The sequence below is a fragment of the Miniopterus natalensis genome, chromosome 4 (genome assembly GCF_054644295.1).
Source record: "Miniopterus natalensis isolate mMinNat1 chromosome 4, mMinNat1.hap1, whole genome shotgun sequence".
Classification (NCBI taxonomy): domain Eukaryota; kingdom Metazoa; phylum Chordata; class Mammalia; order Chiroptera; family Miniopteridae; genus Miniopterus; species Miniopterus natalensis.
In genome coordinates, this window is record NC_142084.1 from 51,113,223 (window position 1) to 51,139,391 (window position 26,169).

Genomic DNA, 26,169 nt, shown 5'->3' on the forward strand with positions numbered 1-26,169 from the left:
CAGTTCTAATAAGTCTTATCACTCTGGTGAGTGAAGTTGATATTGGAGGAGGTCTACAAATGTGGGGAAAGAGAGTATGTGGGGAATCTCTGTAAATTTGCTCAATTTTGCTGTGAACCTAAATCTTCTCTAAAAAATAAACTCAACTAAAAAAATAACAATAACATCTTTTGTAAGCACACAAGCTGTATCACATTTCCAAGGCAAGAAATCAACATTAACAATTTTTATTATTCTCTATAAATAACACAAATCATTTTTAACCCACTGTGGTATTTTTCACCCAAGGCTCTTCATGTAAAAAGTATACACTTAAACAATATATTTTTGCCTAAATTTTCCAGTTAGCTGTTGACTCTGACTGAACATTGGACCTTGCTGTGAACCAAGACTTTTATATCCTGAAACTTTTGATTCACTTAAGGATTCAAATTGCTGATAAAACTAGTCAGATTCACCAAGATAGAAAAATATACTCAAATCAACACATTCTCTGGTTTTGATTCACTGAGGTAGGTAAAGATTTTCTTAGAAGCAGATCTTTTATTTTGCTGGTTACATAAATTTCTCTCCCTGACTCTCCCCACTTCCTGGAAATCTTCATACAAAAATAAAGTTCCTCATTTTTCCCTAATCTATGAAAAATAAAACTAATTGTTTCCAGGGTGAGTTAGGATTTGATTTTGGCGGCTGGAGTTCAGAGACGATGACCTGCAAGCCACTACAATCTGAGAGACAGAGGAATCGTTAGGTGTTTCATAGATTCAGCAAAAATTACAAATGTAAGTGTATTTTTTTGTGTGTGCCTATATTAGCTCTTTAAATAACCATGGTATTAGAGATTTGGGAGCAATCTTAGAAATCTACAATAATTCCTTTAGAGATAAAGAAATGTGGAAATGAGATGAACCTATATATCCTGCATTATAATTTCAAATAATAATAATGGGTTTTATTTCTAATGGTGTAATATATATACAGGGCAGCAGTTTTTAAAAAATGAGAGCGGGCTGGTGGTTGCCAGAGTGGAGGGGTGTTGAGGGACTGGATGAAAGTTTAAGGGATTAAGAAGTACAAATTGGAAGTTACAAAATAGTCATGGGGATGCAAAGTACAGCACATGATAACTATTTATGGTGCCAGGTGAGTGCTGGGAATATTGGGGGGAACCCATTGTAAAGTATATGATTGCTTAACCACTGTGCTGTCCATCTGAAACCAATATAAAATAACACTGAAAGTAAAGTCTAATTGAGAAGAACAATTTTTTTTTCTTTTAATGTATCTTTATTGATTTCAGAGAGAGGAAAGGAGAGGGAGAGAGAGAGATAAAAACATCAATGATGAGAGAGTCATTGATCGGCTGCCTCCTGCACGCCCCCAACTGTGGATCGAACCCGCAACCCGGGCATGTGCCCTGATCGGGAATCGAACCCTGGTCGCCTGGATCCTAGGTCGATGCTCAACTGCTGAGCCACGCCCGGCCGGGCAAGAAGAACAATTTTTTAATTAAAAATATATTTATATGTAATTTTATCAATATCAAATTATTAATTTATGGATTTATTTCAGTCATATACATATTTTTTAAACCACAAAATATAAGAAACTAAACATGTCAGTCAAGCTTCTAGGTTCTTGTTTGGCAAATGCTTTCATTTCAGAAGTAGGGGTTCCAATGTACCAGCTGTGGTTTTGGTCAGCTAAAATATTCAAGAAGCAAAATTAATTCTATTAGGCCACCAGGGCACTACTGAATGCACGACACTAATTACTCGACTGAAAAAGATTATATTATTTTCAGACAGGCCTAATAAGTCTCTTAGGACAGCAATTTAGAAAGTTGGAGTCTGTGCTTTGAAGTAGTTTCTTGAGTAAAATGAGATTCTCGTGGGAAAGCCATTATTTATTTATTTTATTATTATTATTTTTTTATCTGCACCCCAGCATATTTTTTCCACTGCTTTTTTTCAGAGAGAGTGGAAGGGAGAGAAAGAGAGAGAGGAACACTGATGTGAGAGAGGCACGTCAAGTGGCTGCTTCCCGCCCTTGGCCAGAACCAAACTTGGGACCCTTTGGTCCGTGGGCTAGCGCTCTAACCACTGAGCAACTGGTAGGGCCAAAAGCCCTCCTTTAAATGCCCACAAATATCAGTCATATTATTGTTCAATTCAACACCAGCAAGGCATGGCGGACACAAAAGTCTAACTAAGGTATAAAGTTGTTGGTATACAAGGTAGAATGTACAGTTATACCTTGCAAGTTGTTGAAGACACCAAAAACACAGACAACCTGTCTAAAAATAAAAATAGTTGCAAATTATTTTTGAGATACTGGCAAATCATCTTTATAATCTGCCATCTCTTTGGAAAAAAAAAAATAAGGAAGGTAAAATACCCATTTGAATTGTGCCCTTTAAACCCAGGTGCCATGGTGGTTCAGGTCCGATTACCACAGTCATTTTATATTTCATCAAGTAAAATAATGCTACTTTTCTGCCATGGCTGAACAAAAGAACACAACAAATGCTAGGGCAGAAATTTAAACCAAATTTTATAGCAGTGATAATTGCCTATTTTTTCTTTCTCAGTGATTTGATATTTTCAAAGTATTTATATTTTTCACTTCATTACTCTTCATTGCAACAAACACTCAGCATGTGCTTACTCTGTGCAAACCGCTCTGTAAGATTCGGGGCCAATAAGATACAAGTGATGCAGACTGCCTTTCAGATTCCGGTTTTTAATTGACAATTACCTTTCAGCTGAATATGTTATAAATGAATAGTAATGCTTTTTGCGATTATTATTTATTTTACAAATAAATTGAAAGAATTGGCAAATGCAGTGAATACATGTATTTCCCACCACCCCTGTCCCACAGCCACAATTCAGACAACTATCATCTGTTGCCCAGATTGTTTGCAATATCTTACTAAAAGCTCCCCTGCCATCACATGCACTCTCTGCAATCTATTGTCACCAGGGCAGGCACAATAATCTTCCTGTATCCAAACTATTATCATCAGTCACCTTCAGTAGTTCTCTGTTGCTCTCAGGATAAAACAAAAAATTCCTTAGAAACACAAGATCTGGATCCTGCATACTTCTAAAGTATTAGTTCTGAGAGTTCGCTCAAAAACCTCTGTTCAACCTTCAGCCCTATAGAAATATTTATATCTTCCTTATACTGGGGACTTTACATATCTTATTTCCTCTCTGTGGAGCCATCGATCCTTCTTCCTCCTAATTCCTACATCTTCTTCAGGTTTCAAATTCCATGTTGTTTATTCTAAGAAGCCTTTTCTTGCTTCCAGAACTCAGGAGGTTCTAATAGGAGCTAGCCCAGTGCCTTTACTTCCTTCTGTTTGTTCATTCACAAAGCCTTTATTGCACAGCTACTACTTGCCAGGCTTTATTCTGGGAACCTGGGATCCACCAGTGGACAAACAAACAAACAACAGCGATAACAAAATTCTTGTTCCCATGGCACTTACTTTCAAGAGGTGCACCACCTCCAGAAAGCCTTCCTTAACATCACACTTCCCATTCCGGCCTAATCATATGCAGGGGGCTGGCATATTTTACATGCAGAATTTTCTATTATATCTGCTTATTCTAATGCTTGTCTCTTCCATTTGACTGTAGAATATATATATATATTCATATATATATATATATAGATATATTCCACTCCTGGTCCTCTAGTACATGGACAACATGTGTTTGTGTTAGGATGAACTCCCACCCAAAGCCATATTCTCCCCACAGATTTTCTGTAATTTAAAAAAAATATATCTTTATTGATTTCAGAGGGGAAAGGAGAGCGAGAGAGAGAGATAGAAACATCAGTGATGAGAGAATCATTGTCGGCTGCCTCCTGCACACCCCTTGCTGGGATTGAGCCCGCAACCCAGACATGTGCCCTGACTGGGAATCAAATCGCGATCTCCTGGATCCTAGGTCGGTGCTCAACTGCTGAGCCACACCCAGCCAGGCAGATTTTCTGTAATTTTGATCAAGCTTCAAAAGCCATGTTAAACGATGTCTCCTGTTTGGCACCTATTTTTCTAATGCTGTGCTAAGTCATAAGTGTTTAATCTTCACAGCAACCTGGGAATTAACAGCCACTACTGCATTGTGGAGGCAAGAACACTGAACCGAGGTCCAACATTGAACCGGGGTGAGTTTGTAAGGCCTGTGCACTGTGCTGCCCCCCACAATGAGGGGCCATCACGATCCCTCTGATGTTTGGCAGAAGCACTCAAGAGGGAGGTGCTAAGGGAGTGAAATGCTACAGCAGGAAGGGAGCAAAGAAAGGTCACCAGGCAGGCTCTCAGCAGAGTAAAATTTGGTGCTGAGTTTTGGCAAAAATGTTCAAAGAATGCCTTGCCAAGATCTCTCCTACCCCCAAATTGCTTTGCATTTCCATGCATGACACAGGAACTCTAATAATGATATGACTTCCACTAGGAAAAAAATCATCTCATTTTGCTTTCATCTTTCTACCAGCAGGCAGCAGTGGGAGGCAACGAGATGACTAACAGAGTATTCAAAAAAGCGCTTTAGTTCCGTTTGAGGATGAATGCCGCTTGCACTCTTCGCCAGGGAACTTAGAGGGCACCACCTCTGAATGGGTGGAAGCCTGGGATTCCACACAGCTGGGTCAGCAGTCAGACCTCCACCGAGCACAGGCGGAGACATTCGCTGACACCCACTGGAAAACCAGGTGTCCATCGGCCTTTTCAGAGGCCTGTTAAGTGACAAGCCCACAATGCTACTATAAACAGTATGCATGCTGAGTCTCAAAGTCACCAAACAAGAAGTCACCTAGTTTTGAGAAAATATTAACTCTGGGTTATTCTTTCATATCCTATGGGATGCTTTTCTGAATCTGACTTGAAATTAATGGGATACATTTACACGCCCAAAAGTCATGAACTTCAAAGCTTCAAATCCTTATCTAGAACCAGTCTCAGGGCCAGGCACGGGTTTAAAGCCAAATATCAATATCTGTTTTTTCCATTATGTGCAGAAAAACAATACAAAACATCTCTGTCATGTAGAGACAACCATGAGAGCAACTGAAATAACACTGTCCCTGACTGCTTCATACACAATCTCTTAATAATACACAAAGAAATAAACTAAATCACTATGCATTTGAAAATGTTCTGCAACTTTTGCTCTTAATTTCCATGAGTCTAGTTTCATAAAGAATGAATATCATCTCATCCCACTCACTCCTTGTCCCATTCTTTACCAGGTTTACTCTTACCTCTGCTCCCAGTAAGGTAATCAGCAGCAGAGAAAATACCGTTGTACCAACAGCAGAAATACTTAGTATTTGGAGGCAAATCTGTTCATGTACGTGTACGTACAATAAATACATGGAACAAACAAGTGAAGACCTCAATGTGTCCAAACCCATGGAAAATAAAAGATCAGTATGGATAGTACTGATATCAGAGCAGTACAATGTGCTCAGCATTCAGAGATTCTTTGTCTGTTTGCATAAAACACTGCATTTATTTTTTAATTACTAAAAGCAATTGACATTTTTATCTTCTTCCTAAAATGCCCCAGAGAAGAGGCTACTAGCCAGCAGTTGGTTATCAATGTAGATGTCGATGAGATATTGGCAGATAGATGGATACATACCTTAATTGTAGTTGTGTGCGCTCCAGGATATTCTTTTTCTTCCAGTGTTGACCACCTTTCTATAAACTTAGATACTAGAGAATCATCGTAGTCCACTATCTGAAATCCAGAGACATTTGCGCCTCCAAACTGAATTTTTAATAGATCTCCATCAGTAAATCCCTAGACAGAGAACACATTTATGTCCAATAGAACTTAACATTTACCAAATAATTCTATGCCTTGTGAATTTTACAAATTTCAGAGAACATAAAAGAGATAAAAAGCCTATAGTAAATGTTCTGTGTATTTATCAGCCAAATTCCTCACCACCACCTAGCATTCCCTTGGTATCATAGTGGGTCCTTAATCAATGATTGTTTATTGGTTACATGTACATTAAAGTTTTCTCCATTTTATTGAGAAATCATTCATGGATAAGGACTCGGTTTTATTTATTAAATCTACCACAAAGCAGCCCCAAGTGGTTACAGATACTTAGCAGCAAGTTACTTCTCCAAGAGCTCTAACACTGCGAGCAAATTATTCCTAACGTCTGAATGGGTCCCTCTTTCCCTCTGCTCTGCAGCTGTGACCCTAGTGTTCCTTCACTGCTTTTCTTAGTAGTTCCCCTGTTTCCTTGATCACTTTTCTGTCATCTTTTGCTCCTTTCTTCTGCTAGAGTCAATAATTTCCTGAGACACACTGGAGGTAAATTTTTTGAGACTTTGAATGTCTGAAAATACCTTTATTTTACTCTAACATTTGATTAGTATTTTGGTTGGGCATAGACTTCTAAGTTGAAACCCTCATAATCTGAAGGCATTGTTCCACTGACTTTCATTGTTTCTACTGAAAAATGCAATTTTATTATTTCTAATTAATATTTGTATGTGACCTGCTTCATACTCTTGCCCTCTTCCCACCAACTAGAAATCTTTAAAATCTGTTTATCTCTGCAATTGCATGATAATTTTTTTGCAATATTGTGTGTACTCCGTGGCAGATTTTTGTTATCCATCATAGGAAATTTTTCTGAATGTTTCTTTTATAAGTTCCTTCCCCTGTTTTCACTATTCTGTCCTTCTAAGTGCTTATATTCAGACACTGTAATCCTTAGATTAAATCTCTAAATCCCTTACAGGTTCCCACACTCACACCATTTTATGTTATATTGTTATTTTTGTTACCTAATCTGATTTTCTCAACTTTATGCTCAGAGTCACTTAATTTTACTTACTGCTTTAGAAAAAATAACTTCCCAGAGCTCTTTATTGTCTGGTATTTGTGTGTGTGTGTGTGGCATCCTTTCCTCTCTCTTTTTTTTAAATAGATAATACATTTTCCCTTATACCTCTGCAGACATGCAGCACAACTTGAAACATCCTTCCCATGATTTCTGCTTGCCCTGCTTCTGTTTGTTTGCACTGAGTCCTTCAGGACAGAGACTTTTTCTCAAATGCCTGGGAGTGCCTGGCCGTAAGGCCCTGGAAGCTTCTGTGCGCCGGGGGAGAGGCTCGGCGAGGGTGCTGTACTGTGGGTGGCCAGGGGGGTGGGAGCAGTGCTTTTCTGTCAATATCTGAAGCGTCGAAAAAATGAGAAGGGGTCCGTCCCCTAGGACAACATCATCGCTTTCCGTACAAGTTACCCCTTTAACTGCTGTCTGAGGAACTGAGGCGCAGCCTGTGTTGGGGCCTCAGCGAGCACTGGGCGGGTGCCAGGCATGAACGAAAGCCTGAGGGCCTTTGTGCAGCCGCCTCCTTGACGCTCGGCAGGCGCTGGGCAGAGGAGGGGCCTCGCCAGCCAAGGGCTTGGGGGGAAAAGCCCTCCCAACTTGGAAGTCACCCCTCAACTCTAAATCAGGGAAGATGCCAAGCTCTCTCGACGTTCTCAGAAAGTGAGGTTCACTACAGATTCTTTGGATTTACTGGTTCATAAGGAATTCCACATGGCAGGGGCACCAGGTATTCAAGGCAGGAAAAGCACAACTTGAGTTCAGAGAACATATTCGGTGGATTTCTCCCTGGAAGCATCACGGCGGCATACACTTTCCTTTTCTTCTTTTTTTAAAATCTTTTTACTTTGGTCACTCACGCACTTCTTTTCATAATATCAGCTATCAACTTTCAAATTGATGAGCCACCTTCTGTCATTATTTCTCTATGTTCCAATAAAATCTTCTCCATCTGGACATTTCTAAAGATCGCAGCTTTCAATGTGGCTCTGTGTGGGTCGTCAAATGGCAGGATTCACACAGGGGACTGACTGTCCAGGCTGTTTCCTGCACAGAAATTTGGTTCTGAAGAGACTGAATCCAGAGCTAATCTATTTTAACTCTTGCTTCTCCGGCAGAGAGTGATTTAGGACTTATAATATCATAAGAGTAAGTTCTAATGAATTTTTATAGTAGTTAGCCATTTCACTGCCAAACAGAAATTTATCTTGAATAACCAATTTCTCCCACTAGCATGTAGGTTTGAGATTTAATATTCTAAATCATTGGTACCACCTTCTAATGAAAATAATACTTATTAGTTGTAAGGTTGTAATTTATTTTTTTAATCTCTTTCCATCACAACTAGAACTGTCTCCTGATATAACAATTCTATATTCCAGGAATCATGAAATAAATCTGCTTTTATATAAATATGAAACCTTTTCAGAATCCTCTTATACTATTTAGAATAATCTCTTTCTCTCCCTCTGTCCCATTTTTTCTCACCTTTTTTTTTCTGAGATTGAAGAGGGCTGATGTCCTCAATCACATAGAATCATATTTATTGAAAGAGCACAAATCTTTGTAGCAGTAAAACTTTAAGCTCACTTTATTGATGGGCTAAAAGCTATTTTGAAAAAAGAAATATCTAATAATTCAAAATTGATTCTGTATACTTAAGAGAGGGAGATGCAATTAACTACTCAGATATTCAGTATAATCTTTGATAGGAATCCTAATGAAAAAGTGATCAGTTATAGGAATTTAACTTTCATTGTGTAAGTAGTAAATAAAAAAATGTAATATATCAATGTTTGGATATTTCAGGTTTAATTTTTACTAAGACATTCTCACAAATTGGCATTTATTTCAAATATTACATGTGCTAAAAACTTTAAAGGAATGGGCAAAAGATAAAGTTTATAAATGCAGTGACAATAAGAAACAAGGGGAAATTTGGACAGTTAAATTTTATATATTTTTGAAAAATTTCCCATAGCTAAAATACACCTCCTAAGGCAATTTATAAAACTTGTAAAATATTGTTATATAATTTCTTACATCATTTATAATAATAGGAAATTGATTAAAAATATAAAGTGAAAAGTAAATCTAAACATAAATTCAGAAATATATTGTCATCTAATCAATCAATATAATAAAAATATATTTTTATAAATACTACTGTTCAAATTTTTTAATTAATAAGAGTCTTCATAAAACAGTAAATATTAATTAATTCACCTACCAGATTTGCAATGATGTAATGGTACCCTTTAACATGTTTTCCAATGGTAATAACCTAACAAAGATAAAGAAAAAAATCATTTAATAAATGTTAGTAATATAAATGTGAAATTACTGATATTATGACCTGATTCAGAAAAAAATGAAATAATTAACTTCTGTTTTTTGAATTTCCACAATGAGTCATATTTGATAAAATATAATTATCAAACCCAGAGAATATTTCTATCAGAAAAAAAGTCACAATATATTTTAGTGCCTAATAAATGTTGTCTTTCAAAGTCAATAACTAAACAAAAATAGTGAAAATATGGCCATGAGATTTAAAGAAATGTAAAACCAAAAGCATGTTGAATCCATCTCACAGTTTATTCCTACAAAGCTATGTTTTTGTCTTTGCGATAAAACATTAAACAGCTAAAACCAACATCTGAGATTTCATATTCACACATCTACATTCAAAGATAATAATCACACATAGAGTTTATAGTTATACATAAATTTAAAATGACTATTAATAAGCATATAAATGAATTCTTTTGTAGATCTATAAAATAATATTCCTATCTTAAGAATCTTAAAATGTTTATAGTTTAGTTCAAATAAACATTATTATTTCTAGCTTGAGGCAGCAAAGTATCAGAAAAGCTAATATTTCTCCACAAATCTAAGTCAAAAATCAATGGCAAAATAAATGCATTATGAAACAAGTGGCTGTTTTGATAATTCTGAAATAGTTTTGGACATTACTGAATCAATTTGACTTTTCGCTGATCTATATCAATTACAAAGAGAGTATAAATAATAAAACGACCATGTTGTAATCCTGATATTTAGATATTCAAGTGTAATTTTTATTTTTAATAAAATAGCCATACCAATGGAAAGCATGAAATGTGAGGGCTATGGACAAAAATTCCAACCATTACCCTCCCTTCTTGATTGAAGTCTTGGTAGCTTCCTATTGCTTTTAGCATAAAAGTAAAAATCCTTCATATGCTACAAAGTCCAAAGTTCTACACTGGAGACTTCTGGCCCTCTCTGAGTATTTTTGCACACAAAAAAAGGCTTCTTTCCATCCCCTCTGGGCTTTACACATTGTTTCCTCTACTTGGAAAACTCTCTCCACCACCATAGCCTTTGCCTGATTCAATCTTCAGGCACGATGAATCTCAGCCCAATGTAACCTCCTGGAAGGAGACTTCCCTGATTTTCCCTGGTCCCAGGCAAAGCCTGGCGCTCCGAAGCAACCCACTTAGTTAAAGCGCGAGGGCAGTCTGGCTGGCGTGGTTCAGTTGGTTGTCTTCCTGTGGACCAAGAAGTCACTAGTTTGGTTCCTATCTCTCTCTCCCTATTCCTTCCTCTCTCTGGAATCAATAAGAATATATATTTTTTTAATTAAAAAAAAAGAGCCGAGGGCAAAATCTTAGGAAGGATTCTACCATACGCCACTTTAATATTAAGTGGTAGCTGTATGGAAGAGAGTTAGGACTTATATTATTTTCTAACCTATTTTTATGTAACACAACTAAATTGCCTTTTCCCGGAAACTGACTCTTTGTACTGAAGAAAAAAATTTGAAGACAAGATATCCTTCTGAATTCAAAAAAAAAAAATTAATTAGCATCAGCTGAATAGGGTTGATTATGTCCCTCATATTTCCTACTGGCATTTGTTGGTTCTGCTTACTATTCAATCTACTTTCTGAATAATGAATGTCTTCCTTCTGGGAATTAAGAAAAACATAGTATAAATGGTCTGCTAGTAGACCCTACTTAAGTTTAGCAGTGTTCGTTTAGAGAAAGGAGGGGCATGACAATTTATTAGTCCCATTTCTATATAAAAATTAGTGTTAGCCAACTAACAATCATGTCTTTGCTTTATAATGACCATCAGTGTTGTACTAACAGTAGAAATTTATGTTATTTTCTCAATGTTTTTCATGGCTGGGTCCATTTCTTACTTAAATACTGCTAGAAATAAGTGTCTCCAGGTTTTACCAAATGATAAAATACTCATAGTCTAACAGAGTTTAATTCTATTACTAACTTTAAACTACTATAAAAATACAATTCTGTCATATCTCTGCTCTCTCATAAGTATTAATAGAATGAGGAAGTAAATAGTGTTTCCTTTTCTTGAAATGTACTTTTACCCCACTTTTTGCCTGGTAAACATTCCTTGAAGGCCTTCCACAATCTCCCAATCTAAATTATCTCTTTCTATAATTTAGGAAAATAATATCCCGTTCTTTTCATTCATAGTATATACCATTATTATAATTACACATTAATTTCTGTAAATATATCATAAATGTTCACTTTGATGGGGCCTTGCCTGATTTGTTTAATATTACTGCCTTGGATCTTCTCCAGTGCCTGTCCAGTAAACATTAGACAATCGGGGAAATTTACTGAATGAATAAATAAATAAATCCAATCAGCCAAATGCTACCCATAGGTGAACTCTTCATAGATGATCCTACCCATGTTAAGACAGGTACTCCCTCATCCATGCTCTTAGACATTGATTATCACTGGTAATATTGTAGAATTATGTATGTGCATTTTTTCTTCTTTTCTAAACAATAAGTTCATGGGGTGGAGACACCACCCTTTCTTGCCTTTCTTTGGCACGCTCATTCCAGATGCAGAGGGTGTCCTCAATAAAGGTTTGTTGAATAATGCAACCATCCATTGTATACACTCATTTAACACATTCAAGGGTGTCTTATGGAAATACAAATAATATATATGTGCAAAGTACTCTGTACATTTTGAAAGGATGTCCAAACGGTTATTTGTTTAATCATGATCATATTGCTTCTAAACATTCCATTCTATATATTCCTAGTTTCTCTTATAGTTCTCTCTTCTAATTTTGGAAATAATTATTTTCATATAGGCTTTCCCAACATTTATCATGATAACTTAGGGATACTTAAAATTTTAAGCCAGACTAATGGCTAATATTAAAATTCAGTTTTAATGAGAATCTCCTATGAAATTCAAATGCGTTTTTGAGATTCACATTTGTACAAGAGATCGTCAGGTTTAAAACAATCTTAAATTCATCTCCTGGGACAGCAGTCAAGATTTTTTCTAGTAAAATGTTCACCTCTCTGGCATGCAACATTTAGTTTTGTCATATAAGGAGACAGCATTATTCAGTTATTCAATAACTTATGAAAGATCCATTTAATATGTCATTAAAACTTCATCAGCATTTATATTTGCAAAATGATTTATGTTCTACAAATTAGTGAATCTAATTTTCTCCCCAAGCCTAGAAACTCCAAAAAATGCATATACTCAACTGTGTGTTTTTCTTCCAGTCCTGCATTATTCCAAGGAGATACTAGTCATACATATATAGTGGAGGCTACTAGTACAATGTGTTATATGTATATGTATGTGTATTATATATCAACTATATTACAGCCATCAAAAGCATTTAGAAATTACACACACACTAATCAGCTAGGAAAAGCAGCAGATGCCCTGTGAAGGGGATCTTAGTAAGTCATGAGGCTGCTTCTCTACCCTCTGTCATCACTTCCCCAATCTATAAACACAGTGGATTTAATCTTTATCGTAGTATATTACTGCATGGTTGTCTTTCCTAAAAGATCTTAAACTGAAGCGCAGTAAGCACAGATGAAACATCCTTGGCTCTGATACTGTCTTACTCTTTAAAATGTTCCAAATGAACATATCTAGAGTACTTCTCAAATAGTGAACACAGATGGAATGTGTCTTTCCTACATATTTTAATTTCATAGATTAATAGTTTTGTAGTGATACAAAAATGTGCCTATTAGGAGGAAAATATTACTTCTAGGGAAAATAAATCCATGCCTTTTCTGAAGACATAGACCTATTTAGAGAACAAGGTAGGCTTAGCGCAGAGTACTGTATTCTGTTGTTTGAAGTAACCCATTGTATCACCAAAGAATTCATGAATTATTCGCTTTTCCCTTAGGACCCAGATTTAATACATGCCTATTTCTATATCTCTAAGAAGTTCAACAGAATTAAAATTTAAATTTCCAATTAAAAATATCAAGGTTTAGGGTGACACTTATGTAAAACGTAAGAGTCAGGGATTATATATCGACTATATTTCATGATTAGTCTCATGTGTCAGCATTATTGAGGACCATCTGCTATTGCTAACTGAAGCCAGAGATAATTTAATTGATGATCTTTGCTGCATCCTACATAAACCATAAAGTAAAAACTGCTGTTCAAGCACCTTCCACAAATACTCATTCCAAATGCTGACAGTGCACACATATTCTATATTTAGTGCCATTGGAAAACAGAGAATAACAAACCTGGTCTACAATGTCGTTTACTTTATCCCGTTCACAGTCCAGGATGACACGCCGTTCCTTTTTTAACTCCAGATCTTGAAAAAGCGATCGGTAGGTCTCATCTTTCTTGTCGTTGTTAATGTTTCCCACATTGATAGCAGTCACTTGCCATTTCTTTTCAGCAGCGGAATCCAGCACAGCTTGCAGTGTTGATAAGCCTAGGAAGGCAAAGAAAAATGATGACTGATAAAGATACACAAATAAATCAGAATTGTGTTGTAAAGTAGACAGCAAACATTGTATATATATATATTTGAGAGAGCGAGAAGAGAGAAACATCCATCTGTTGTTCCACTTATTTATTCATTGGTTGATTCTTGGATGTGCTCTGATAGGGGATCGGACGTGCAACCTTAGTGCATCCGGACGATGCTCTAAGCAACTGAGCTACCCTACCCAGCCAGGTCATGGATATTTTTGTGCAACTAATTCGATGTTGACTTCTCTAAAAAGCTACAACTATGATCTTGATCAACTTTTACTTATTTTCGCCTCACATCAAATTTTATCCAAATGCTATTGTTCTGGCTAAAGAGTCATAATTTGGAGGGGGAATAGTATCCTCTTTTCTTAGTTCTCTCAATATCATAATGTCTTCAGTACCTCTGGTTCAAGTGAAATGAAAAGACATTACAAAACTTTCTTTCTCTGACAGATTAGAAAAAAATGTTTCATTATATATGATACTTTATCATGTCATGTTAATATCCTGGAGAGGTTGAGTACATTTTCAGTGAGATGAATCTATGTGTTTATTTGAGTCTAAGAACCAATAATCTCTATTTCCTCCTATATTTTTACTCAGTTGTTTTTTCTCAGCCTTCTGTTATATCAGTTTTTTATTGGAACTGATCTGATAGAGATTAACATGTTCACGTATTAATGAGATGGTAGGAGTTTTCTAGCACAGATTTGTTACATTTATTTAACTTCCCAAATGTAAAAACATTTTACTATTTATTAGTAACTATGCTTATCACATCGTATACCTTAAAATTTTTAAAAAATATACATCTTTATTGATTTCAGAGAGAGGAAGGGATAGAGAAATAGAAACATCAATGACGAGAGAGTCAGTGATCGTCTGCCTCTTGCATGCTCCCTACAGGGGCTTGAGCCTGCAACCCGGGCATGTGCCCTGACCAGGAATTGAACCGTGATCTCCTGGATCCTAGGTTGATGCTCAACTGCTGAGCCACGCTGGCCAGGCAAATTTTTTAATTTCTATTTTAAATTATCCATACATTACCTCATATGTAAAACTGAAAGGGAAAACAACTTGGGAATTTATTTCCTTAAATTAAATCTGCAGTTTAGCACTTAGAAAGCCAGTACGTAACTTCAACTCTTCTCAGTCAACTCAAGTCCATTGTTTCTATTAATAGCTTAATGAGCAACACAAATTCAAGGCTCCAAAAAGAATTTGGAATCATAACATCACCTTCCTGATTCCAAAAACACCTGCATCTTTCTCAAAAGAATATTGATCTCTTTTTACCTAAAAATGTGGGATTTACCTAATGTGATCACATCCCTCTATAAGCTTTATTCATGCACTAAACTTATTCAAATCTATTTATAATGGCAAAAACATGTGCATTCTAAATGTTTTTGAAAACAATTTGAACCTGAAAAATATCATTAAATATTGTTTTGATTCTGTATTGGCCAAGAATATACAGGTGAGTCTAGAACATCTTGTAGTACTAGAAAGTGAAGAAGCTCTCCAAAACTATCAGCATTGTGTCAAAAGACTCAGGAGACAATTTGGTGAGGACAAGTTTAAATAAAGATACAGCAATTTGAATATCAATAAGAATAAGAATAACTGCAAAATACTTAAATATATAACATTTTAAATCCATAATTTTAATGATATATTTTTAAAAATATTTCCTTGCCAGTGAAGGATGCCAGAGAGCCAAGTTACTATTTTGAAATGGTAAATAAAGGAAAAGAGACAAGCATTTTCCTGCCTTTCCTATATGAACTACACTCAGGATAATAATTAATTAAGGTTTTTTTTCCTCTTTGGAAAAGACTCCAGTTAATAAGTGATGAATGAATATAGATTTTGAATTATAACCATCTTATTGCACCTAGTAAATTAATGTATCAAGGTAACATCATAACTGCTGCTAACAACACAAAAAGAGAGACAACCAAAAGTTATGTGTTTCCAAATGGGAGTATTCAACACCACCTATGAAGTATTTATGTCAAAAAAGTGAAGTTGAAACCCATCAGGCTTCTAGGTCAACTATGAATTTATAAGAAATATATGGCAAAGAGTTAAATCCTAAACACCATCATGTTGTAATCATCAAAATTCACAGTAAAAAACTCTACATTATATTATAAAAGCCTTATGAGAGATCTTAATCAATTGTGATATATGGACCTCATATTTATCCTGATTCAAGCAAACCGTAAAAAAATGGATGAAGATATTAATGAACTATTGTTTATGTATGATAATATCATGATTATATTTAAAACAAGAGAATTGTTTTTTTTTCCAAAATACAGATTGAAATACAGATGAAATCGCATGATATCAGGTATTAGCTTCAAAATAATTGTGAAGGTCAGAGGGATATAAATAAAACAAGATTTCTCATATTATGGTTATTAATTAAGGTGGGTTAAGAGTCCATGGAGAGTCTTTATATTATCCTCACTATTTTGTTATTTAAAATATTTCATAATGAAAATTTAAAATAAATTAATTTTATTTCAATTTAGAAAGTTGAACCATAAATTGAACTTAAAGTGAATTTTGTTTTTTTGGTAAAATTAGTTTCCTCTATCCAGTTTTATGACAAAAACTATAGTATGAACAACAATTTCTCAAGGGAAAATTTAAAAAGATATAACATGCCGTTGTAAAAAATCTATTAATGATAAAACATCTTTTAAAAACTTCACAGAACACCTATGATTCACTACAAGTAAATTAAATCCTTCTGTGATACAATTTAAATCCTTTTCCTGTTTTCATCAGTGAAGGTAGAACACAGCTGGTCATCATGATCAACTCAACAGATATCAATGTGCTTGCAAAGGGTTATTAAGTGTTTCCAGCTTTCTTTCCAAATAAGAAAAAAAGCTAATTTTCTAAACCTCTTCTACTGTCTAGGTTTTACTTTTCCACATTCTAATCATGCAACTTTTTCATGTCATCTCCTTAAAAACATTACATCCATGGATGATGTTCTTTATGCTCTCTGCATATTATCATCTAGCACTAGAAGTGAATTTCCTTTCTTCTAGACAATACATTATTTTATTTCTTTGTTATTTAATTATGAATTTTACCACCTACTAAATTAAGCTTCAAGTGATGCTCTTGACATTCTGTCTTCTCTTTCAACATATGTTACAAGAAATTTTAAATATAAATGACAATTTGAAGATGGATTTATCAAAGTGATATTTCTAAACAATATTTATTGGCAGTTCATCCTTTCGACGATTATGGTGTACAAAATCAATAAGAATTCATTTAAAGAATGGCTGAGTTTCAGACTCATTTGTTCTACGTGTCAAAAGTAACACAGTTGGTGTGGATTCTCTGTTATTAAAGCTCTCAGAATTAATATTTTGTAACCTATGAAACTAAAAAAAAATAACATCCATTTATCAAAAAACTAAACTGCTCGAGTAGTGTATATCAGACTTGATGAGTTTAGTTTCATCAGAAGATACTGAATAATATTAAAGCATCTCCTAAGGACAGTGGAAGTAAGTCACAAACCATGGCAAGATCCAACTCAGGATTTGAAGAGACTGCTGGTCTCTGATTAGTAATCCATATTCTTAGATTTCTTTTTTCAGTAATAGTAAATAGGCCTCTCAACCTCTTTCTCAACTTGATCTGCCCCTTCCCCTTAACTAAAAGTTTTTATTGTCTTGTGACTTTAAAAGGATTATTTTAAAATTTAAAAATCACTGAAAATGCATGTTACACCTATTGAGGCGAAATTTTAATTATCCAAATATAACACAAATTCATGCTCTTGGTCTCTTGGTACCATATTCCTATTAGGGGAGCAGTATTACTTGAGATATGTCTCTTTCCCTTTCACACAAACTAGCAAGCATCTTTATATATACAATTAATCCCTTAATTCAGAATATAAACGTATGAACAATGGGAGTTCTATATGAATATTGGCTAATTTAAAGCTATTGGTAGGTATTAATCATTCAACTCTATATCTATACTACTATATTAATATATTTGAGTGACTATAGCAGAGACTTATTACTGAACTACTTAGGAAAAAAAAACTTAAAATGCACAGTCGTTCATGTAAAATACCAAAAAAATCCAGAAAATTAACTGTTCCTCTCAATAAAGATATTTAAAATATATTCTTGAAACACCTCAAGAATATTACAAGACTCTAAAATTAAGTTCTAAATTCTCAGACTTATGGCTAAAATATCATTGGATTGCATTGCTTCCTCATGTGCCTAATTTTTCCTGGACTAGTTATACCTGTATAACTATTTTAATCTCCTTAAAACTCTTTCAAAGTATTAGTAGCAGCATTCAATCTCATTGTGAGCTAGTGTTAATAACACTGTGGAGATTATAGAAAATCCATCAGCCTAAAAACAGGTGAAGTCCAAATATCTTCGTTTGAATGTTAATGGGTGGAATTAAAAAATGATTACTGCAGATAGGTATATTTCATTCACACCATGACTTTCTTCTTAAAAATATTTTCTTTGTTCCATTTAAAATTCACTGCCCTTATTCATCTTTCAGGCACAGAAATTAATATTCATGATCACTAAATCATGGCAGCATGCCTAGGCCAGATTAGATTAACATATATTTCCCTCATTGACTTTCTCAGGAACATCTGAAAAGAAAATTTATTACTTGGAAGAACTTATTCTATGCATGGTGTCTTCTTGGATCTGGAATCAAAGTGTTTCCCTTCAGGAAAATAGTATGACTCAAAATTAAAACTGAGACATGAAGATATAAACCATTAGTTTTGCTTTTACCTACTGCCTATAGAAACATATTACCTTACCTTGTTGACGTTAAACCGATAAATAAAAACCACATTTTGATTGAGTCTGGTTCAAATTCAGTATATATATATATATATATTCAAAGATAATTTCTATATTTAACCCATTGACATAGATAACACCATTATCCTATAGTTGCAAATGTATTTAAGATCTATCTACCAACTCCCAGTGGAGGAATAATGTACAGCTTTTAGAAAAAGCACTGAGTCATAAAGCATTGCCAGGTCGCTGCCACATGCTTGGACAAAGAGAAGAACCCAGCAGTTCTAAAAGGTCACAGGGCACCAAATGAAGAGTTTCAACCCTCTTCCCACCCGTAAACTTGAAAAAAAAGATCTGTGCAAAGATCAGGAGGCATCTATGTTCTCTTTCATTTACAGTTGGGATGCACTCTCCTGGACTTGGGGCTCAGCACTGGGATGAATAATTGAATGCAGGAAACATTGAATTGTTAAGAGCAGTGCAATGAAGAAGCATAAAAACATTTTAAATCTTTTTCATCTAGTTCAGATTCAGGGCAGAATGTTGGAGAGACACTTTCATGCTTGGGCCCTATGCTGTTCAAAAAAACATCAATTCATATACTTAGAAATTAAAATTTTAAAATGTTTATCTGTTTACTCATCTCAACAAAGTAAAGATTAAACACTGAAAATAAATTTTAAAAAGCATATAATTCCAGAAGAACAGACCAAATCAGTTGAAATTGAAGCATGTAGAGATATAAATTGAGAGATGAAATTATGGAATCCATATTTAAAAGCATACGTTCTATGGATAAACGGAACCTAGGTGCATTCTCAACTCACATAACACTAAAATAAGAAGGTGCTTCCCGGAAATGTAAAAAATAAAAAAAAAGCTAAAGGACCAAAGGAAAGAAATGAGGTCATGTGATGAATGCATAAATAAACTTTTAGAAATGTAATATAATGGCAAAGCTATAAAAATTAATATAATAATAAAAAAATCAGACAGCTAAAAATCCCATTTTCATGGGCCAAGTAACACACTACATAAAGGCCACATCTTATGCCAGTGTTTTGAGTCTTACACACTTATCTCTGAAAATAGTTTCAGATGAAACGCCAGTGTAATACTCTTCATATTAAAACATGAACAGCTATTTAATAAAACTTGAAAATGTGTGCATAAGGTCATTTTTGGCTTTAATTTATAAGTATTTAATATTATAACTAATGTTCTCTCAACAATGCACTTGGACTCAAATCAATTTGTATAATTTTAATGATTGGAGATTACCTCATCACTTAAATTTCATTTGATAATCTAAAGTATTAATAAAATCATTTTAAATGTCTCAGGTTCTTTTCACAAGTACATAAATTCATCCACCTTCACTGGATCATTTCCCAGAGCTTTCCTTTCTTTAGTCTCTCTCTTCAAATACTAGAGTTTCTCTTTTTCTATTTATGTCAGCTATTGTCTATTTAAATTTTCTCAGAAGTTCAGTTTCAGCTAGAGGGCAGAGGGAGGGCAAAGTATGTCCCTAAAGTAAAAATGTCACCTTCAACTTTGTGAAATAGTTAAGATAATTCATTTTCTGATCCTTCGATTTAGCAAGCAAGATACAGCAGGTTCTAATATCATCTCAAACTTAAAATACACAGAGGTTAAACTCACTTATTACCACTATTTATTGACTATCAGCTCTGTCCCAGCATTATCTGAAGCACTGCGTGTATAGTTAAGAACTGTGCACCAGTGTACTGGGCACTGCTTGGGCATTGCCTTCCTGGGGCTGATAGCCAGATCTTCAATAAAAAGCATAATGCCCAGCCTGTGTGAGTAAAACAGTCCCTGGAACATAGTAGAAGCTCAATAACAGTTCCTGGGTGAAAGAATGAACACCACTATTAATTATAAGTTGTGATAAGTACTGTGTAGGAAAAGAAGAGATTGCTTTGAAAGAAAATAATAGTATGAAATGCATCTCTGTGGAAATGCTATATAAACAGCCATGAAGGAGGAAGAATCCGAGATACGTGCAGAGATTTGAAGTGAAAGACGGTTGATCTGAGAAGTGAAAGAAGGTCAGTTAGATGGATTTAGCTTAGTGAGTGGGCTGGACAGTAGGATAAATTGGCAGGAACCAGATACTATAAGACCTTAAAGTTGTGTTAAGAATTTTCAATTTTATACTCATTATAATTAGAAGCCATTGAAGTGTTTCAAGCAAGGGAGCAATGTGGTCAGAAAGGCATTTAAAAGCATTTAAAAATTCAGGCTACTTTGTGGGATGAAGTAATGAAAACCTAGTGTGGAAACGGAGAGACAATAGAATAAACATGACAGTGGCTTGGTCTGGAGTCATCAGTGAAAAAGAAGAGTGTCTATAGATAAAATATGTTTAGGTGGGAATTACATCAATAGGATATAAGGTTGAAAGAGTTATTGAGAATACTCCCTGTTTCAGGCTAGTTATATTAACATAACAGTACTCAAGGAATTTGCAGAGAGCAAGAGGAAAGACTCGGATTAGGCTCAGTTTTATAAGCCTTTTCATAACATTAATGAAAAGTGTGGTTCAGAATTATCCAGCACATTGGAGTCCATATTCACATTAAATAGTTCTGTGTTTCCATTCCCCCTGGGACGAGCAAAGCCCTTCCTTCTCAAAGTCTGGGGCAAAAGTTGTTGACAAGGCACATTTTTCAGCTTGCATAGTGCTGACTCACTTTTCCACTGATCGTTCTGGTTGTCAGGACTGGGAGGACGGGGCAGAGAACCAGACACCAAGCTCGAGCACTCCAGACTCCAAATGACGACAAACTGATCAATGGAGAATTGACTCACGGTGGGCTCTCTTCCTGTCTGCCCTTGGGGGTTAGCAAGGTGCCCTATCTTGGTCAAAACAGGCTTCTGTTTTTCATCTGAACCTTTAAATATTCCAGGAAGCAAGCTGCTAAAGAAGAGTACTTAGTACTCTTACAATAATGCTTCTTAACCCTTTCCAACTTGGTTATGGATACTCTCTCTCGAAAAATACAGAAATGAACTTGTGCACAAAATATTCACACAATTATAGAAAGTGCACAGACCCACTGAAGCTGAATCACGAGCCCAGGAATGGTTAAGATATCTGGCATTCTACGACATGGAAATCAGGCAGGTCTGCTGATATTAAACTTCTCAGCAATGGACATGGGAAACACAAGGAAGGACTGCCCCCCAAAAAAACTTGTATAATGAGCCAACATTTTATCCAATTGACACGCTAATCAAGAATAACTCATCATAAATGATTAGATAGAATTGTGAAATAAACATGGATCTGGTGTCTGAAAACCTGTTTTCTACTGGACCACATATGGAAAGATCACAAGCAGGACCTTTAACTTCTCTGAGATTCAGTGATCCCATTTTAAAGCAAGGTTAATAAAAATTGTACCTGAATGATAAAACTTTTGCATGTGAAAATATTTAATAACTATACATTTCTCTAGAAGTTCTTACTTATGTATTAATTCAAATTTTACTTAAACCAATTTTCAAGGCAACCACTTCACTGACCTTGAGCTAGTAACCCAGTCACCATAGAGTCCCAACTCTTGCTGCCAGAAGGTGTTTTCTACATTACAACTGGGCATTGGGCTGACACAGTCTATATCTCTAAATTGTACATTCACAATTTTTTTTACATTAAATATGTTTTCCAGGTTTAGATTGCATTTTTCATTTACACAGTAAAATTAAACCATGTAACCCTTGGACTTTAATGCAGCTCTGTAGCTCTGTAACGTCTCATATAAGTGTCAAGTGTAGGCATTGAATTGGACCCATTATGGAGAGATAGGGATATTTTCACTTACCTCTGTCGCTGTCATAGAGGTATGCAAACTTGTCCCACTGATAGTATTCGATCAAGCTAAGAAGGGCTCCTTTGAGGTCAGGTCTCATCTGAATGACAAATGGGTGTGTGCCATCAGTCGGGAAGCTGGGAGTGATGAAGGAGACATGGAGCGTTCCACAAAACGATGTGATGGTATTTACAGACTTCTTGTCATAAAATCCAAAAATAGCATAGACTCCTCTTGAAAACTGGGAGCAGACTAGAAGAATAGGAAAAACAGAAAGGAGGAGTCATTCAAATTGGCACACAATCATGGATTTGCTTGAAACTCAATGCTCTTTTATATAAAATACAAAATAACCAACAAATAAAAAATAGAGTTTATATCAATGATCCATCAAATGTATGAGAACTTATTTGCTTAAGAAGTTGAAAGACTTATAAACCATTAAAATAATAAGTCTAGGTTTATGAAAATACCTAGATTATTTTTTAACAAATAATGTGAGTATAAGCATATTTTATGACAGCCTAATTAAAACCAAAAAGAGTGCCCTGGCTGGTTTGGCTCAGTGGTTAGAGCATCAGCCTGCAGACTAAAGGGCCCCGGGTTCCATCCCATCCAAGGGCATGTATCTCAGTTGCAAGCTCGATCCCTGGCTCTGGTCAGGGCAAGTGCAGGAGGCAACCAATCTATGTGTCTCTCTCACATTGATGTTTCTCTCCCCCCCCCCCCCCCCCCTCCACGCTCTCTGAAAAGCAATGGAGAAAATATCCTTGGGTGAGGATTACAAAAATAAGAGTACAAGTAAAAATCATTAGTTATAAGAACAAACTGTAGTTACCTGGGATTTATACACATTCATAACAGCTCATTGCCTACAGTATTGATTCTTTTAAAAGGCTTTGTTGTGTTAATGATGTTTTTATGCTAGAAGGTCAGTGTGCTTATGAAGCAGTCTACTGATGACACAAACTTCTTTAAAGGAAGGTGGATGCAAGACTCTCGCCACAGAGTCATATCGCCGGAAGGAAACTCGCTCTCTCACCTTGTGTCACTCAGTAAAGTAGCAATTAAGTGAAGTTCAGAACACTTAACTTATCCCCTTAACTTAGCTTCCCCTGGACTTAACTTATCCCATATGTTCAATTCTATACAAAGCAAAGAATATTATCAACACTTTTTGACTTAGGACTATCAATCATATATAAACTTTTTAAAGATTATTTCAAAGTCCCCATTGCTCGCACAATCCTTTAACACTCTGTATTTCCGTGAATGACATACTACCTTGCACATTAACTATAGTCGGACCAGAACAGTCTCATGTATCTCAGCAAACAAATGAAAGCATTGCTTTACATTTACTTCATACTTCAACATAAAGCAAAGGTGAGATCTCTGCCTTTCATTCACGGTTTTGTTTTTGTCTTTGCCTGAGTGCAGAAGTTGAAAATAACCTTTACTGTGTCTGCCTATGCTCATTTTTCATATACATGAAAATGTCCTTTCATTGATAAAATCCTTCTAGGCAAATTTTGTGGTAGTTTCTTATTTTATACATGGATATATGTGTACTGACATGTATATCTTAAACCTTAAGTTAGTTCAGAAATTGAGGGCTCCATCTGACATATAAAAGGGGGAAATTGCTATAAAATTATCTCTGGGTCTATTTCATTTCATTTCATTTCATTTCATTTCATTTCATTTCCTGCCGCGTTGGTATGTCATCTAAATTGTATAGGAATATCAGGCAATATTATTTATTAACAAGACCTCCTCTCATCTTAAGTGAAATAGCTTCTGTGATAGGAATAGCAGCCACAGCACGAGCAGAATGCTTGATAAAAGACACCACTGTTTGAATGCATAGGGAATCTTATTAAGGAGCCATATCTTCCATTTTCCATTTGTTTCAGACTCTGGAGTGAGTTTTCAAGGGACCTTCTGATTACCATGGCCATCTGGAAACTTTGGCTTTGGCCCAACAACAGGCACAAGCTGTACAAAACTTCATAAGATATCACAATTCACCTAACTTAGAAGGCACTTTTTTTCCAGGCAATCAGCTAATTCTCCAATGAATATAATTTTATAACAGTGGCCTTTCTCTCCTGACTACACTTGGCCTCTCTCAGCCCTCTTCCTTTATTCTTTATTTCTTCATGGCACATATTCAATTGTCTATTTGTCAATATCCCCTATGTTTCTAGATATTTCTTTCTTAACGCCCCTTTTTTACACATACAATTAACTGCCATTTGGTCAAAATTGCTCATGTCCCACATTACCTTTAGTCAGTCACTGTCCCTGCCCCCAATCATGATAAGAATATCATTGTGATTTACAATCAAGACATGCTGACTTTCCCTGGCTGGTGTGGCTCAGTTGGTTGAGTGTCATCCCATGCACCAAAAGGCCGCCAGTTCAATTCCTGGTCTGGGCACACACCCAGGTTGCAAGTTCAATTCCCAGTCAGGGTGCTAATGGGAAGCAACAGATGGATGTTTCTCTCTCACATCAATGTCTCTCTATCTCTAAAAAATCAATAAAAATATAATTTAAAAAAAGAAAGAAAAGAATTGCTGACTTGAGCTAAGGTACTTGCTTATCCAGTTTGCAGTGACCATCTCAAGATTAAAAATTTAGTGTTATACTTCTAACACTCTATCCCCAAAATATTCAAGAGTGTTTTCACATTCTAATACCGAAGTTCTCCTCAATATAACACAGACACCTGATACTATTGACACAATACACAAGGAAATTAGTTGCATTACTTTGAAATTACTTCTCATTTGATTAGAAATACAATTTCTCCCATTGATCCATACCTTTATCCCCAACAACTCCTCCAAAATTCAAAGCCATTTCCCTAACTTATATCCATCCTCAAAGAAGGAAAATTTTCTATCACTGAGAATATCCAAATGATGTATCACAAGCTCTGGATCTAATTCCAAAAACAAAGTTCTAAAATGAGTTCAATGGTACCAGCACTTTATATATAGTCATTCCTTTCCTACATCAAGAAAAAGCAGAGGAAGGAGCAGATAAGCTCTCAGTTTCACCTCTAGCTTCCTGACCCATGCAAGTACTCCACAAGACACTATTATGCATTTCTGAACAATTATGCTGATTAATATTAGCAGTTATGTCTTGAGACTCAAGATTGATTGCAAAGTGATAGGTAAAGATGCTCTCACTGAGTTGTAGTTTAATTAAATATTTAATATAAACATTGAGAAACTCAGCAAAGAGGCCTTTTAAAAGACACTCTAGGTCAAACAACAGAAATGATCATCTCCTGGGTGTAAGTAACTTGCTGATTATTCCACTTTTTATTATAAGCCCAGATGATATAAGCCAATAACAGTGCTGATGATGCATCCAACACGCATCTTTTTCTCTTGGGTCATTCTGCTCATTGGTGCTGCTAATGTAGCATACTCAGTACAGCATGGAGAACCTTGCATGGTTATTTAGTAGAAAGGCAGGAAGAACGGAACATGATTTATTTTTGCTTTACATTTTTTATATTTATAAACTGTCATTCAATTCAATGAAACAGCATAGGCTGCTTCATAAGCAAGAAGGGAGACGACTCCGTTGCAGCTTGTGCAGTGCCTGGTGAGATGCATCACCAAGCAGCCCTGACTTCCAAATACGGAGACCCCAGAAAATCCCCCTCCTTTCATCGTTAAACTTCTGGCATTAACTCCTTGTAAACTTTGACCCTGATTTTATTATTGAAAGACCCTGGGGAGGGGGGCAATGTGGGGTGGAGGGGATCAATGGAGGGGGGAAAAGGGACATCTC

At 35.5% G+C, this 26,169-nt stretch overlaps 1 protein-coding gene across 8 annotated transcripts in view; it reads right to left on the reverse strand.

Annotated features, from left to right (window-relative positions):
* The window catches only part of GRIA2 (glutamate ionotropic receptor AMPA type subunit 2), a 112,373-nt gene that overhangs the window by 35,630 nt on the left and 50,574 nt on the right, over nucleotides 1-26,169 (reverse strand). For all 8 annotated transcript variants that reach the window (XM_016200320.2, XM_016200321.2, XM_016200322.2 and 5 more), the window contains exons 3-6: nucleotides 22,366-22,605; nucleotides 13,439-13,635; nucleotides 9,104-9,157; nucleotides 5,661-5,822 (exon numbers count right to left, since the gene is read on the reverse strand). In XM_016200320.2, coding sequence (XP_016055806.1) covers nucleotides 5,661-5,822; nucleotides 9,104-9,157; nucleotides 13,439-13,635; nucleotides 22,366-22,605 — 653 coding nt within the window. The remainder of the gene's footprint in view (nucleotides 1-5,660; nucleotides 5,823-9,103; nucleotides 9,158-13,438; nucleotides 13,636-22,365; nucleotides 22,606-26,169) is intronic.